The 17,547-nt window shown below is 32.8% G+C and overlaps 3 protein-coding genes across 3 annotated transcripts; 2 read left to right on the top strand and 1 right to left on the bottom strand.

Moving 5' to 3' along the window:
- The first annotated feature begins 588 nt into the window (after positions 1 to 588).
- On the top strand, positions 589 to 2,574 carry LOC104744512 (NAC transcription factor 47). Its single transcript, XM_010465579.2, has 3 exons — positions 589 to 1,170; positions 1,276 to 1,622; positions 1,808 to 2,574. Exons 1-3 carry the CDS (start codon positions 1,002 to 1,004, stop codon positions 2,360 to 2,362), a joined length of 1,071 nt encoding a protein of 356 aa, XP_010463881.1. The 5' UTR covers positions 589 to 1,001; the 3' UTR covers positions 2,363 to 2,574.
- A 5,236-nt stretch (positions 2,575 to 7,810) lies between these two features.
- LOC104744511 (NAC domain-containing protein 46-like) lies at positions 7,811 to 9,792 on the top strand. Its single transcript, XM_010465576.3, has 3 exons — positions 7,811 to 8,398; positions 8,485 to 8,765; positions 8,993 to 9,792. Exons 1-3 carry the CDS (start codon positions 8,200 to 8,202, stop codon positions 9,533 to 9,535), a joined length of 1,023 nt encoding a protein of 340 aa, XP_010463878.2. The 5' UTR covers positions 7,811 to 8,199; the 3' UTR covers positions 9,536 to 9,792.
- A 2,038-nt stretch (positions 9,793 to 11,830) lies between these two features.
- On the bottom strand, positions 11,831 to 13,773 carry LOC104744510 (putative pyruvate kinase, cytosolic isozyme). Its single transcript, XM_010465575.3, has 3 exons — positions 13,469 to 13,773; positions 12,919 to 13,380; positions 11,831 to 12,823 (listed from the first exon to the last, which is right to left on the bottom strand). The coding sequence occupies exons 1-3, from the start codon at positions 13,712 to 13,714 to the stop codon at positions 11,999 to 12,001; spliced, it is 1,533 nt and encodes a 510-aa protein (XP_010463877.1). The 5' UTR covers positions 13,715 to 13,773; the 3' UTR covers positions 11,831 to 11,998.
- Between the last annotated feature and the right edge of the window lie 3,774 nt (positions 13,774 to 17,547).

Here is a 17,547-nt window from a genome sequence, read left to right as displayed (position 1 = left end):
TCTGAGAAAAGGATTCTATTAACCAGAAGTCTAGTGTATGATGCTTGCGTCATCAGCCGCATCTGGGCTTACGTGGATATGGTTAGGACAAAAGTAAAACTAACCAATCAGATGTCATCCCATAGGACACAGCTGTCTCATTTGGGTCCACTTCTCTAACAAAAAACTTGTTCAATTATTCACACTCAATACAAATGACACGAATAAACAATTCCATAATTATTTTAAATATTTTAAAACGGAACTTTTGTGTTCATACTAATTAGCATATTTTCTTGGAAAGGCTGGGGGACCATTTCTCATAATTATATGAAAATATGCACTCAAATATTCGGATTCAATCCGTATAAATACATTTTCTGAAAACAAATCCAATTTGAATTCATTATTAGCAATTTTTATTTTAAATGAATAAATAATTAAGTCTTTTCATTAAAAAGTCTAATTAGACAGATATGATACATTTAATATATTTAGGAGAAGATTTAGACTACGTGTACAAACGACCAAAATTTTAAGTAAAAATATTAGTATTTCTTCCAGTTTCTTCTGTTCATAAAACATGCTTGAGTTCGATTTCTATGACGTTATACATTTGTTAGTTTCTCTCCATAAAATTCTAAAAATTAAAAAATCTATATTTTATTTAGTTAAAGAAATCAATCCTAACTGATTTTATTTAATTTTTTTTGACTACTTTCACATTAATTTTAGATTTTCTTTTCGGTTTACTTTACAGAAAATAATATTCTGTATTTTTATTTAAATTTAGTCTCATTATTTTAATACAAACAAGTACTACACGACAAAAATCTACACACCATAAATTGCCATCGCAACCTGCTCTACGAAAAATTTCAATCTTTGGCTCAGTTCCTTTTTTTTTTTTCTCTTTGCTCCTCACCCAAAAAAAAAAAACAATCTTTCTCCTTTGTTTTTCTTACTTATCGATCAAGATTTTCCTATTCACATAAGATTTTAAAGTATCACTCAAAGAAACAATGATAAGCAAGGATCCAAGATCGAGCTTACCACCCGGGTTTCGATTTCATCCAACAGATGAAGAACTCATTCTCCATTACCTAAGGAAGAAAGTCTCCTCTTCCCCGGTTCCACTTTCGATCATCGCCGATGTCGATATTTACAAATCCGATCCATGGGATTTACCAGGTAATTAATTTAACCAATAAACTCTTTCTTTTGTCTACGCATATTTCATTTTTTATTTTGTATTAGTGTTATAAGTTGTAACATGTTGTTTTTGGTTTGTATCAGCTAAGGCTCCGTTTGGAGAGAAAGAGTGGTATTTTTTCAGTCCGAGGGATAGGAAATATCCTAATGGAGCAAGACCAAACAGAGCAGCTGCGTCTGGCTATTGGAAAGCAACCGGAACGGATAAACTAATCGCGGTATCAAATGGTCAAGGGTTTCATGAAAACATTGGTATAAAAAAAGCTCTTGTGTTTTATAGAGGGAAGCCTCCAAAAGGTGTTAAAACCAACTGGATCATGCATGAGTATCGTCTTGCCGAATCTTTATTCCCCAAAAGAATCAACTCTTCTAGCAGCCAAGTCAATAATTTCGGAGATAGGAGTTTAAAATCTAAAGAATATTCCATGAGGGTAAGTTTTTGCTAAAGTTTTGTTTATTCTTTTGGTATCGCCAACTATTTTAACCGGAAGGCATAATCCGGTTCTTATAGGACCGGAATATATTAATAAACCATTGTTTTGTCTCTTTGTTGTTTCAATTTGATTGTTTTATTATATTGACTCTAATGAATTCTATATTTCCTTGTTTCCTACAGCTGGATGATTGGGTTCTATGCCGGATATACAAGAAATCACACGCTTCAGTGTCATCATCTGATGTTGCTTCAGTCACAAGCAATCAAGAACAAGAGGAAATTGACAACGAACCATTATTCGTAGACCGCGGAACTTTTTTGCAAAACGAACAACAACAACCCCTTAAACGTCAGAAGTCTTCTTTCTCTAACTTACTAGACGCTACAGATTTTACGTTCCTCACAAATTTTCTAAACGAAACCCCTGAAAGTCGTACCGAATCGGACTTTTCTTTCATGGTCAGTAATTTTTCTAATCCTGACATCTACGGAAACCATTACTTGGATCAAAAGTTACCACAGCTGAGCTCTCCTACCTCAGAGACGAGCGGGATCGGAAACAAAAGAGAGAGACTGGATTTTGCGGAAGAAACGATGAACACTTCTAAGAAGATGATGAACTACTATAGTTACAATAATAGTATAGATCAATTGGATCATAGTATGATTCAACAGTCTAGTTTCCTGAATCAGGAACTCTTGATGAGTTCTCACAGTCATTATCAAGGCCGCTAGAGAGGGTTCTAATTTGAAAACGTAATGACGAATTAGGAACCGTTCGATATATAAACATGATTGAAAAAAAAAAAATCGTAGGAGTCTATATGTTTAGAAATTTACCAAACTATTGTGGGGGAAAAAAGGAAGTTGATGTTGAATTGTTTGATCATATTATCAAATACAACCTTGTATCAAAAAGTACTGAATTAGTTTGTTATTTTTTTGCATTTCGGTTCTTATCGAACTATTTTATTGGCTTTCCAGAAATTTCCGAGATTATTGATTCTAACATATATGGACACGCATGTTGAGTATGAACAGAGCTAATATCTTTTTTTTTTTTTTTTTTTTTTTAATGTTGTAGTACATTTTTGAGAAATATTGAATGAAAGAATCTGCAAAATCGTTTTCACAAGTCGTTTTAAATAGCTCGTGCTCGTCCTCGTCCCCGTTGATTAATACTGATATCACAACCTTCATAGAAATATAATATAATAAAAGATTAGTGTATGTAACTTTTCTGGACGGTTTATGATTGCGGTATCGTAAATCCACGTGGAGACTATAATTCCATTTGTTCTCTCTTTCGTATATCCCTTGAAAGATCATCATCATCGTAAACTTGCACACAACTAATTGGTGAATCATCGTTTTTTGCTTTTTGTCGTAATTAGTGAATCATCGTTTACATTCGGCTTTTCAAAATCTGCATCATCGTGGTAAATTCACAAGTGTAAATAAATAAAGAAGCATAAACGGCCCATTTATTAGCATCAAAGGCGTATATGTGGAGTATTTTTCTTGGCACTATGCTAACAATCGAACGGCGTTGTGGTTGAAGCGGTGTTATAACATTGAGGTTACAACAAGTCCGCTATATATCGTTTTATCACCTTTTTTTTTTTGGTTACTTAATTAGAAGCAAATGTTTTATTAAAAAAGTTTAAATAATTGCTGCACTTGATGTAAATACGTTTTTTATTTTTTGCAAATCAATTTAATTATATGTTACTCAAAAAAAAAAAAACTACCCCAGAAGTAGGTAGAACATGTGAAGGGATTTCTTGGTAAAAATGACTGCCAAAGCTTGTTAGTGAAGCTAGAGTTTGTGTTTCTTTTCTTTCCTGCATTATTGCGGGATCATTTAGACACGTATTAGAAGAATTCTACGGTAGAATATATAGCAGCCCCAAAATACATCTACATCATAGTAACAGCTAAGCACATTCATTTTTTCTGAAGAGAATCTTAGGGGTTACTTTCACAACACAACGTTTCTTTTATCCTCATACGATTCACAAATTTGGTTGAAATTCTATGCCAGCAGTTTTCTTAATGATAATGGTTTGAAACATTCAAGAATTGTATTATGCCAATACTAAAACTTTCTTTTATCGTAAGTCTTAATTTATCAATTATTAAAGATTATGTCCCACTCCCATTTAAACCTGGATCCAGCAAAAGTTCTGCTAATACATACAAAGGGAACGGTCAAGAAACAACGTATACCAACATTGGAATTATCGTAAATATGATTTGTCATATGACTCATATTGGATAATTTAACTACGTGGGGTAAGACTTATTAAATATCAAGGGTTTAATGCAATTTCTCCCAACCTTGAGGACTTGGATTTATTACTCATATATTGTTTTAACTTTTAACTTTTAAGGATTCGTTAACATCCTTAATAAAACGAAAAGACTGACTTAATTTGAATCTTTTATGGTGCTAAAAAAATCAAGAATGAGACGCAAATCACGTGATGACGTGAATACTGGCTCTATTACTGCCATCATCAGCTAATTCTTTGTTTTGTGTTTTCTTTTTCACCTTCTTTTTTTCATGTTAGGAAATCATATATACAGACAAAAGAAAACGAGACTATGCTTACGCGGACACCATAGTCCATACCACATGTTGGTTGAAAAAATAGCATATGTGATTGTGAAGTTCACACTGATTAAGAAACCATAAGATATGTAATATAGAAATCACACATAAATTATTTGGTGGGTGTGGGTGCCGCTGCATACGGTAATATATGATTAATTAGATGCGTTTATATATACTATAATATACTAAATGATTAGTTTATAAGGTATATTCTGGATAGTGTGTCGACAACACAAAATTTTGAGGGCAGTCCATGGCTCGATTCTTCTATGTTAAGCAAATTCGCTTTCTAATTTGTAGAAAACGACTTAAGAGACAAAAGAAAATCAAATAAGTCATTATATCTAGGCTGATTAAAAATATTATCTTGAATATCGAGGTGACGCGAGCCGGCCATACAATCGTTATTATTTTCTAACCTCTAAATGACATTATAATATACACCAGTGGGTATACAAGTGTCCAAAACTAGAGATTTGATTGATTTATTTTCCCTTTATTTTATTAGCTATATTGAGAAGTCCATCTGATTAAACTATACGACCCCTCAAGCCAAAAATATAATATTTACATGACCAAAATTATTATTATAAATAAGAAACAATATAAGCGACATGTAAACTTCCAATGAATTAACAGTTTAACAAAACAAAAACAAAAACAAAAACAAAAACTTCCAATGAATTTTGCTGTCTTCTTTTTCTTAACACCTAGGACCTAGCTAGTCTCTATCGACTATTTTTGTATAATGATACTGTTAATAACTTGATAATTGTTTGGATACCAAAATCGCTCCAGTTTGAATCTAAATCCAAATAGCATGTTCGTAAGCAATTTGAAAGAAAGAAAGAAAAAATCCAATAGTTATGCTTAGGTTAGGGAAATAATTTAGAATCTTGCCTAATAGTAATATGACCATCCTAAACTGTTTGCTGCTGCAACTGAAATAATCTGTCTTAGATATTTACAAGACAAATAATTGAAGTCTATATTTTATTTAGCTATATTGTATATTGTATATAGTTATTATTGTAAGTCGACGACCCACTTGACTCCGAAGCGAGTATTTAATTTAAACATTTTTTTTTTGGAAAGACTATTTAAATTAATTATTTAAATCCATAAACTTCTGTGTATATATTACTCACGGCATGACTGAGGACTAGTGGTGGTAGCCATGACATTTGAGAATGGTTGAATGACATCATGATCATAATTATTATCATGATCAAGTTTTTATATCTGATCATAATAATACGATAGTTTTTGACGAGAAGAAATTAAATAGTGAAATCGTCTTTAAAAAAAAAAGAAAAAATTCTCGTGTAAGTTTTTGATATCTATTTTCATGAAATAATAATTACAACACAAAAGAAAATAATTACAACACAAAAGATGATGGAAGAGGACTCGTCGAGGATAGACAGTGAGTGTTATTGACAGTTAAAAGGCCTGGGCTGGGGCCACATGTGACCCAATAAGGGAGTAGATGATGTCATAGTCTACGTCAGATGGCGTCACCAAATTGATGCGGCTCCTTTGCTTTGAAGTCTTTTGCCTTTGGAAGCAAAAAGTCAACCTTCTTAAGTTTTCATTTTTCAATTATTTTTATTTTTTAACAGCAGCGTAAATTTTGTTATATTTTTCTCTTATGTATTCTTCTTCTACTATATAATGGGACCACGCGCCAAAACATTTAAAATACGGAAATTTATACAAATTAATACAATAGTATATGAGAAATTTCAAGGATACATAATTTTAATGTAAGAACAGCTCTTTGCTAGATTTATAATTTAATTAAGCCCCTAATCTTATTCCATAACTTGCGGTCCACATTATATTATTGTATTGTCAATTTTGTTATCTGATAAGTTATTCTTATCCAGTTTCCGTTATATATTATTCATGCGATATAATACAATAATACCATAGGTTGATGCTAGAATTTGTTTTGGAAGTCGATCGGTAAAGGAGAAAAAAGAAGATGAAAGAGTCAGTCAATAATAATACGAACAGTCAAAATCGAGGTTGCATTTAACTAGTAATTAAAATCAAGGAGTTTATTAGTTGTTTGAAAATTTAATTAAGTCGGTGAGTTGTTGCGAGTACTATTGACTTAAACGACTTTTAATAATTTCATATCGGGAATACAATTATATTTGTTATTATTCAATAGTTTTGTTAATCTTCTCGCAGTATGAAAAGCATATACTATGTGAATTTATGTGCAACTTAGAAAATGATTTAACTAAGTATACTCCGTGTTTGAATATGTAATAATCCTGATAATGCCATGTAATGGGGAGAATAAAGACAATTAGACAGTTAAGTTAGTTGGAGATTAGATGTCATATGGAGTAGTTGAAACTTTTCAAAGATATACACTCAGGATATTTTTTTCCTCAATAGTATTAAAATCCAACTAGCTTTATTGGCACAAAAATTAATTAGTATTTTCGTCTCTCTTTCTTTTTCCATTTTAATTGTTGCTAAATTACTAATATACGAAAAATCATTTGAAAAAACATCTAATCAAAGTACAAAGTACAAACACATAATGTTATACATTAAGTTGATTGAGTCGACGATAGGACATCAAATCCATAATCTAATTTGAAAAATCAGAAAATTCAGTTTAGTTTATCTTATATACAGTTAGTTTGATGCTTAAAAGAAGACTGAACCGATTCCAAATTCATAAACTAGATCACAATACAAATTTTAGAAAGTAAATTGTAAAATCGAGATCACTTATTTTGTATTTTCTTTTCAATTGAAAAAACCATGCTCAAATAAATAATCCGAAAGGAGCACTCAGTCATATCCATATACTGCAATCCTCAATGCAATCCTCAAATTATGTGATTGATGTATTCGTTTTACTCTCGTATACAAATCTTCATAGAAACTTGAAATCTTCATATAATAATACGAACATTAGTACATTACACCATACAATAATATGTTTTGAGATTGTTCTTAGGGATTACTTTTAGTTTAGCAGGACAACAGATAAAAAAAAAAAAAAAAAGGAACATCTTTTGTCAATAATATGGGTCCACACATATAATACGAAGAGAAGCCAAACCTTTTAACACTTTTTTGAGTGGTATATTTTCTTTCAAAGGTTTTTTCTGCCACACGACTCTTTATTTTCTTTCCAAAAGAGGTTATTTTCAAAAGGTAGATGCATGTCATGTGGCTATCGAAGGTTCGAAGCCATTTTTTTTTGGTGTGTGGCTAAGGAAGCCATAAGATGACTTTTACTGACATAGTCCTATGAGATGTTGTAAAAATACAATTTTAACCATAACATTATTCGACAGACGTGTGTCCATATGGATCTAAAAAAGAAATTATTTTTCTTTTATGTTTAATAATTGAAAATAGGATTGCAAAAATAAATAAAATTCAATAACATGTATGTAAAACTGTATTTAGACCTACAACCAATATTAAAAATGCTAATTGCTCTAAATTTCATACAAATATTACTTAAGATATTTTTAAGTGTTTTCTAAATTGTGCGGGCTTTTTCAACAAGTAAGGAAATTGCTTAGAGCATACGTGTCTCTGCTACATCACCAAAAAAAATACAGAGAGAGAGAACAAAAAAAAAATGAATACTAGAAGAAAAAGAAACAATTATTGATTTCTTTCTTAATTCTTATCTTCCTTCTATATAAAGACATTTTTTTTCTACCTTCACATACTTTTATTTTCATTTCCTTTAACTGCATAGTTCCTCCTCAAATTTCTCAAACCTTTGCTTCTGTTTCTTTCTTTCTTCAACCTCTTTGTTTCTTCTTCAGCGCCTACGTGCATCTGCTATAAACACATACCCCTCGATCGATAAACCTTAAATAAATTTCCTCAAAAGGAAATTCTTGTTTTCTTGAAATCCATCAAGGGTTTTTTTCTTGTTCTTGATTAAAACATACATAAAGATAAGATGGTGGAAGAAGGCAGTGTAGTTGTGAATCAAGGAGGAGATCAGGAGGTGGTGGATTTGCCTCCAGGGTTTCGGTTTCACCCAACTGATGAAGAGATTATAACTCACTACCTTAAAGAGAAGGTCTTCAACATCCGATTCACAGCTGCGGCGATCGGTCAAGCCGACCTCAACAAGAACGAGCCATGGGATCTACCAAGTAAGTCAAATCAAGATTTTCTTATTATTTTGACCGTTTCAAACATGATCATCCATCAAGATTCTGATTATTGATTTTGAGTGCAGAGATTGCAAAGATGGGGGAGAAGGAGTTTTACTTTTTCTGCCAGAGGGATCGGAAGTATCCAACCGGGATGAGGACGAACCGTGCTACTGTGTCCGGTTATTGGAAGGCGACCGGGAAGGACAAGGAGATCTTTAGAGGCAAAGGGTGTCTTGTTGGGATGAAGAAAACACTTGTGTTTTATAAAGGAAGAGCTCCTAAAGGTGAAAAGACCAATTGGGTTATGCATGAGTATCGTCTTGATGGCAAATATTCGTACAATAACCTCCCCAAAACTGCAAGGGTATGTCAAAACATTGGTTCGGTCGGTTCAATAAAACAGATCCGAGTTTGATGCATAGAAGTTTTTGTTTGGTGTGGGAATGTTTATCTTGTAGTTATTCTTTTTTATACGTCTTAGTTCAAGATTTAATTCAAAATATAAAATTCAATTAGGACCGTAATTAATTAGTTAGCGATCTATAATTAACTGATCTCTCTCTTTTTTTCTTTGGTTTGTTGTGGTTATAGGATGAATGGGTGGTGTGTAGGGTTTTTCACAAGAACGCTTCTACTACTACAATTAACACCCCAAACCAACTCTCAAGGATTGATTCTCTTGACAACATTGATCATCTCTTAGACTTCTCATCTCTCCCTCCTCTCATAGATCCAGGTTTCTTGAGTCAACCCGGCCCAAGCTTCTCTGGTGCCAGCCATGAACTCAAACCCGTCCTCCACCATCCTTCAACCGCACTAGTCAACAACACTTACCTCCCTACCCAAACCCTCAATTTCCCTTACCACTCTGTCCAAAATTTCAGATCTGATTCGGGGTACGGGGCAGGTTCGGACACTAATAACAAGGGTATGATCAAGTTGGAGCATTCTCTTGTGAGTGCGTCTCAAGAAACCGGTTTAAGTTCCGATGTGAACACAACTGCGACGCCGGAGATATCTTCTTATCCTCTGATGATGAATCCGGCAACCGATGGGGCAATGATGGATGGTAGCAAGTCAGCGTGTGATGATCTTGATGACTTGATCTTTTGGGAAGACTTATATACTAAATAATATTGGGAGAAGGTTATTTATTAATTATGATTGAAGAGTGTCATTGATTACTTGTGTAGGGTTTTAAATCGTGTAATTAGTTCGTATATATATACATAAGAAGATTATTAGGTTTCTTAGGCATTGGACTTCAGTTAGATCATTGGTTACTTAGATTTTAGTTTGGGGAAAGGGATGTCATTGGTGTTATGCTTCTTTGTGATTAACTTGTACATATATAAATATTTAGATTATGCAAATTATGTTTACAACCTTAATGTTTCAATGCCTACTTTTACATAATTTTCGTAGTGATGCTGATACATATATATGTACATGACTACAAAGCATATCAGGCTATCAGCACTCATATACATGGACACAATCTTAATGTTTCAATCGTTGAGCCGTCAAGTATAACCACACCGGATATATAGTTCTCATTTAAGCTTCATTATATAGTTCTCAACATTTAAGCTTCATTAGTTAGATAATAAATTAGATGACATGAATAATATGTAGATACTTTAATGGTCACCGATTCTTGGTCAAGATCAACTATTAGTGAATCTGTTGTCATTTATGTATCAAACTTTTTTTTTAATGCCGGTCTTTTCCGGTTATCAACTCATATGCATACTACTAGTCCACAAGCTTATAATATGGACAATCTCAAGCAACCAGACATTTTTCATTTTACTAAACCACCGTTACTTTTAGATTATGCAAATTATGTTTACAATCTTAATGCAAATTACTTCTCGAACAACAACTATATAGGTAATAATATGAGAAATTCCCATCTAGGCCGGTTATGTTGTTATTTGGGTGAAGGAGAATGGGACGAAATAAGATCTCATTTTCAGAACATACAATGTATAGGGGGAAAATATCAAATATGGACCTATATAATCTGGATAAACTGAGAGGAAAACACAGCTCATGAAGCATGTGAATTGTTCCTTGAATCTGGGCATCATATAAGCCTTTTCATATGGCTAATAATTTAGTTTATTTAGAAAGATGCTAAGTAAGGACAGTGATTAATGATGGGTTTCTTGTAAAAACAAACTCCAGATCCCTAAGTCTTCTGTCTTAAGGAACTTAGTTATTACACTCCAGATCCTTTACGTTTTCTTACTTAAAAATATACTAGTATATATCAACTTAATAATTCACAAAAAAAAATCTTGAAATTTGGTTTGTATATACTTATATTTTAGGAGTTAAACATTAAAATTTTTTTTTTCTGGGTTAAAAAACCTTTATACTTACTTTAATTTGGACCCGAAGCAGCAGCTGCAAACTTATTCGTAGGTTTATATTGTTGGACACTTGTACTACATATGTTCATTCAAACTGGTTTTTTTACGTTTACAACGACAACTATAAATATTCTTTACAGAACTGCACCTTTGCCAAAACACTTACCAGTTGCTAGTGCCTGTGTAGCTAGTTCCCTTGTTCCCTTGTTCCCTGTAGCTAGTCCCCTGTTGTTAGAAAATTGAGCGAGCACAATCATTACGATTCAATAAAATAGTACAGTAACATTTTACGGCGGACAAGTAGTAATTAATATTACCAAATTTCCCCTCTCCCATAATAATGAGTGATGAATTGACGAGTCTTTTATTTGTATTTTTGTATCGGTGTATAAATTTCATTATCATCTTTTCATCGGCCACTATACGCACTTTGCATGTAAAAAAAGACACGATTGTCTACAACTATGAAGTTATCAATATGTGTTGTCCACAGATTTGACATGTTACACGAAGAATATGAAGAAAAACAACGAAAAGATAACTCCAAAATTAAAAGATAGAAAAATGCACGAACCTCTTCATGAATAAACTAATGCGCATTATTATCGGAAACTTTCCTTTTAAAGCAAAGCTTTACGATGAATACTTGCAGCAAAGCTAACCGCTTCGTTCCCTTTTTCGGTTTCTAGATGATTGCTATGTTTTGCTATCTTTCTCTCTAATCCTTTTTTTCTTTTTTCTTTTTTACCATTAAAGTTTTGAAGACCCAAAACAAAACATTTAAAATCTCTAAAATGGACGGTCACGCTCATAAACTTTCTTCATCGGTTACAAAAAAATAACGTTAACCGGATCCAACAACTTCGATCCGGTGATAAACCTTAATTTGTGTCAATTGGTTTTCCAATTTTTCGAATCTGCCGACAATAGAAGATAAGCCTTTGGGGCTTTACGTATGAGCCCAATATGATCAAGCCCACAAATTTTTTTCTTTTTAAACATCATTGATTCGCATCTCTCGTCTCGAATATAAAATATCCATAAATGTCAAAAACTTTAATAATAATAACCAAAAGGTCCAAAACAATGTCTAAATCGAAAACAAACCACCAAAATTAGAAATCTGACAAAAATTAAATTTTCTCAAGACTCTAAATTCGACCCCACAAAAAAATAAAACTTCAATTGACCCCGTGTCAAAAAAAAAAAACCTTGTGTTCTACTCCACATACAAAATCTTGACAACAGAGGAACCATCGATCTTGTGCAACGCCACAATTGAATCTCCCGTCTTGCATATCCCCTTCTTCTTCGAGAATTCAATGGCGGACCTAATCGTCTCCTCCGTCGAGTCCTTGTTAGAAGACCTAGCTGAAGCTCCCGTAGCCATAACCGGAACAATTCCACGGTAAATCAAACCACGTCTAGCCACATGTGCTGCAGATTCAGAACACGACCACTCGAAATCATCGGTACGAGTAATCTCCGGCACAACAACAGATAGAATCGGAACGCTTGGCCTGTATTTCGCCACAAGCTCCACAGTGTAGCCTCCCTTGGTGAGAACCACAATCGCAGCCGCACATAGACTCCTTGCAGTCGAAACAGCTGACGCAGCTAGGCTCTCAATAGGAGATAACGGCAAAGAAACGATTTCTTGAATCTTCTTGTGCATTGAGTCGTAGTCAAGGAAGGCCTCTGCTTCCTTACAGATCCTTGACATTGTAAGCACGGCGGTTTCAGGGTGAGCTCCGGCGGCGGTTTCTCCACTTAGCATGACACAGTCTGTGCCGTCAATAACAGCGTTAGCTACATCGGTGGCTTCGGCTCTAGTGGGACGTGGAGATTTGGTCATTGACTCAAGCATCTGTGTAGCTGTGACAACTGGTTTGCCAAGAGCATTAGCCTTCTGAATCATCATCTTCTGAGCAAGAAACATCTTCTCGATCGGAATCTCCATTCCCAAATCACCTCTAGCCACCATGAATGCATCAGAGTTCTCCAGAATCTTGTCAAAGTTCATCACTCCTTCTTGATTCTCCACCTGTAATAATAAACATCACAATATTAGTATACTAAGAAATCAAACTTAACTTGAAGATAAAAAAAGAAGTGTTCTGTTTTTTTCTCAGTCCTTACCTTTGACATTAGCATGATGCTCTTGGCGTGCTCTCCAAGCAATTTCCTGACCTCGATAAGATCAGATCCTTTACGAACAAAGGAAAGAGCGATGATATCAATCTTATTGGGAACTCCCCATTGTAAAATATCCTCTTGATCCTTCTCCGTGAGTGTTGGGAGATCAACTACGATACCAGGGAGGTTAGCGTTCTTTCTTTCTCCAAGAACAGCAGAGTTCTCACAGCGGCAACGAACGAGACCGAGACTCTTGTCACAGGACAAGACGGTAAGAGAGATTGTGCCGTCGGAACAGAGAATCACGTCGCCAGACTTGAGATCTTCTGCAAGTTTCTTGTAGCTCATGGAGATTGTGGTTGAATCTCCTTGCATGGTGTAATCTGTAGAGATTGTGATCTCTTGACCTTGAATTAGCTCAACCGGTTTGCCTTCTTTGAGAAATCCGGTTCGGATCTCAGGACCCTAAAAAAAGAGTAAATAGAGTTAAATTTAAATCCCTAATCAAATCTTAAACAGCATAAGAAGGAGTTGAAAAGACAATTAGGGTTACCTTTGTGTCAAGCATGACGGCACAGGGAATACAAGTATTCTCCATGGCGGTTCTGAGATTATCGAGGGTTTCCTGATGATACGAGTGAGAACCATGTGAGAAATTGAACCTGGCTACGTTCATGCCGGCTCTGAGAAGCTTCTCAACCATCTCAACAGATCTCGAAGCAGGTCCGAGAGTACAGACGATCTTCGTCTTTGACTTAAGGGATCCATTGTTAGTTTGTCCTCCAAGTAACTTCTCCATTGTGAAAGAAAAACCCTAAAAACGCAGAGAAAAGTATAAGAGTATTTGAGAATAGAAGATCGAAAGCTCGTGAAGGTTTGTGATTATGATGATTAGGGTCGCGTCTCTAGGTATATATAAGAGAATTAATGTCCTTTTTTACATTATAAGAAAAGGAAAAGGAAACAACTTACTTTTGTGTATTGTCTTAATTATTGTTTGGTCTTGTGTATCAAGTAAATAATTTCCAATAGCGTTTTGGAAATACTGCTTTTTTGGAAACAAGGACAATTTTCTTCTTGGCATTTAATGATGTTCTTGTATCTCAAGAATAAAAAATAAACCGTCCTAAAGAGATTATGAATCAATCAATATATTTTAGTAATTATTAGCTTATTTGAATACTTAACAAATCGAAGCCAATTGTGGACCTTGAAGAATAAAAATATAAGTTTCCCACTAATTTTAATGAGCTTAGGCTCAGGCATTAGACCACCTCTTAAACGAAAATATTACACATATATAGTAACTTCAATGCAGGACCAAAAAACACAAAAAAACTAGCAAGCAGACAGGTTCTTCTTCTCATTCCCACTATAATACATTACCCTTTAATGAGTGAATTCCACACAACTTAGAAGCAGAGCCCATGCGGTTTCCAAAACTAACAATAGAAGACAATTGCATCATTGATTAATGATTACAAACTAGAATAAGAATCAGAAATTGCAAACAGCTTAAGATGTTCTAGCATTGCCAGCGAAAAATAGTTCTAGTGCCTCAGGCAAGGTACCATTTGTTGGATAAGCTTCAATAGCTTGTAGCGCAAGACATCCTTAACAAGTTGGTTAGACCATCTTTATAGGGAGAACATCAAGAGTGTTGTAAACCTAAAAAAATTAGAAAAATAATGAATAGTGGGCTTAGAACTATTTTTTTGATCTTGAATGAGAACTGATTTAAGCCCAGTTCTAATTTGTCGTGGCTTCACATGATTGGCCGAATATATGGAATAAATTTGGACCTTAAACTATGTATTAATTAAATATAATGTTTGTGTGTTTTAATTAATTAAGTAATATGTTTGTTTGGTTTTTTTTTTTAAGTTTTATTTACAATGTTTTGTTGTTTCATAAAAATTTGGTATTGTATTTTGAATTTTAGTAAAAGTTTTATAAGTTTGCAATTTAAATGTTATTTTATAAGTTTTTATAATTGTAATATGTTTAAGAATATTATATTATTAAATCTTATGATCTTAAACATGTTCTCCCAATAACTAACTTCTTAATAAAAGATCTTAACTAATGATCTTACATTATTTTCATAATATTTTTACTCTAAGAACACCCAAAATAGTTTCCCCTATAAAGATGCCCTTAATGGGTATGTTTTCCATTATTAATAAGAATATAAACTACGATTTAACCTCTGGTAAACCATGACATAAATTTTCTTTCATTTATATATATTTTAGTGTATTGTTAATAAAAGTTATGTTATTGAATTGTGATTTTGTATAGATATTTTCATTAAAAATTTGTAATTAAGGAAGGTAAGATATTGTGGTTAACATTTTTGATTATATTTTATTACAAATATTACATCCAAATTATAATATTTATTCAAATAGCAAAGAATTAATCATGTCAATCTTACAAATATAAAATTAGAACACAAAATATACTTAAAAAATGTTAATATCGAGAGGAATAACAAAGTTGTGCTATTGAATAACATATGAATTTAATGTATTTCAAAATACATCAAACAAATACTTAATTCGATAACAGTGTATTATAGTGTACTTTTATCAAATACACAATTAAATAACGCTGAATTTTAAAATATATTAAAATATAATATTCAATACCCAACATAAGTTAAAGTATACCAGGATTTGGCGTCTTTCAATCTCATGGAATTAATATAATTAGTCACATAGTCTACATGAATAATAACAATTAGTCACATAGATTTGAAAACTTCACTGGTGTAGTAACAACCGATGAAAGCACAGAGGAATATAAGAGCCACATAAGGTCAGCCAACCTAATCCTACTCAAGATATTTGTTTCTCTTGTATATCTTTCCCGGTGAAGACTAAATTTGGTAAAAATAAATGTATTATAGGTCGATCGAGCAGAGTCAGATACAAGTCATCCAGAAGGAAGTAGCAGAGAAAACCAAAGAGGAGTAAATTACATTGATTTTTTTCCTCATATAAATGTAATCCTTGATATTCTATACTACTTCTATTCTATTTAAAAATTTTAAATTTCAAAAAATAATATTTTCAAAAATAAGAGACCCAAAATTAGAACCTACCAATAAAAGAGAAAATTTTATCTAAGAGATCATGGGTTCTTATATTCCAAACAGTACGCAATTAATTCATAAAAAAATTAAGAACTCCTCTTCTAACAACCCACCAATAAATATGCCCTGAAGAGCTAATCTCCTAGCTATGAGTATTTATTTTTAATTAACAGCTGCTACAGAATTTCATAAATATAAGATAGAAATATCAGTTAGCTAAATGAGTGTGAAACTTATTACTTAGTTACTTCTAAATTTGAGAGAGATGTCCAGTTTTGAATATTGATACAAAACCAAAAGGCAATTTTTAGTTTTAGCGTTAGACGTGTTTTGAATAGCTTTTTATACAAAATTGTTCATGGTCTCGTGGCTAAACCATAGTTTTGATTTTGGCTAATCGGAAAATATTGCACAATCATTGCTCTTCTGTTACTTTTTAAATCAGATATTTTTACGGAATTAAAGTATACTCTTTCTGTTTTTCATTAATACATTTTCTAGAAAATATTTTTGTTTCACAAAGATCCTCTTTTTAAAAAAATTTATGCAATATTAATTAGTTATAATTATTGATAAATTGCAAATGTTGGAAAAAAACCATTGAATATTAGTATTATTTTGAGTTATAGCAAATTGTAAATTACAAAAAACAAGACATATATAGTTAAGTTTCAAATAATTTTCTTAATATGTGTGAAAAAACTAAAAATTGAATCAATTAGAAACAGACGGAGTATAGAAATTACCACAAGTAATTTCAGTAATAAAGGTTTTATACAATGATTAAAATTATATATTCCTTCTGTAACAGAAGGTTTTATACGCAATTAATGTATTTACAGGCGAGGGATCATCTGTGGCTTGTGGCTGAGTCTACTTTAATTTTAGTAGCCAGTAATAGTCAGTCAATTAATTACTGCCACCTGTTCAATATTGATCGTTGATGAGGCCGAACCAGTCAGGTTCGTTTTTCAATTTACTGATTCAAAGTCTTCAGTTTAACTAAATCTGTTTAGGTGAAAATTGATGCAATAACACATTTTTTATTCTGTAAAAAGTCCAAAATTAGGTTGATTTGTGACGTTGATAATATACATAACATAAGTAACGAAAACAAATATCAATAATCTTCTTCTATACATTGAATGTTAACAAAATATGAAGCAAGCCTAGCTATAAGTGGAAAGAAAACGAACCTCATATAGGGCTTCTTTTTTTTGGTTAACAAATTTTATTTTCGGGTTAAGATGAATAACAAAGATTCTTGACTTAAGAATGCGACTCACCTTTTTTTTTTTCATTTTAATTTCTTCTTGAGTTTTTGATTCTCATTCTACAGAATCACCCACTTTCTGCGTTCCTTTTGTTTTAAATATGTTACATATTTTATTTTACGAGCAAAAAAAAAAAAAGAATACAATTCCGTGAGTATTTTTTCCGGCGAATGTAGCCCACGTGTTGAAGTATGCTCCCTACGCGAGAGCTTCGAAGCATCATTAGTAAAGTTAGTCGTAAACACGAACAAGAATCTGTTA

Source organism: Camelina sativa, chromosome 15, assembly GCF_030686135.1.
Source record: "Camelina sativa cultivar CO46 ecotype springtype chromosome 15, ASM3068613v1".
Taxonomy (NCBI): Eukaryota; Viridiplantae; Streptophyta; class Magnoliopsida; order Brassicales; family Brassicaceae; genus Camelina; species Camelina sativa.
This window is presented reverse-complemented; position numbering and strand designations above follow the sequence as displayed.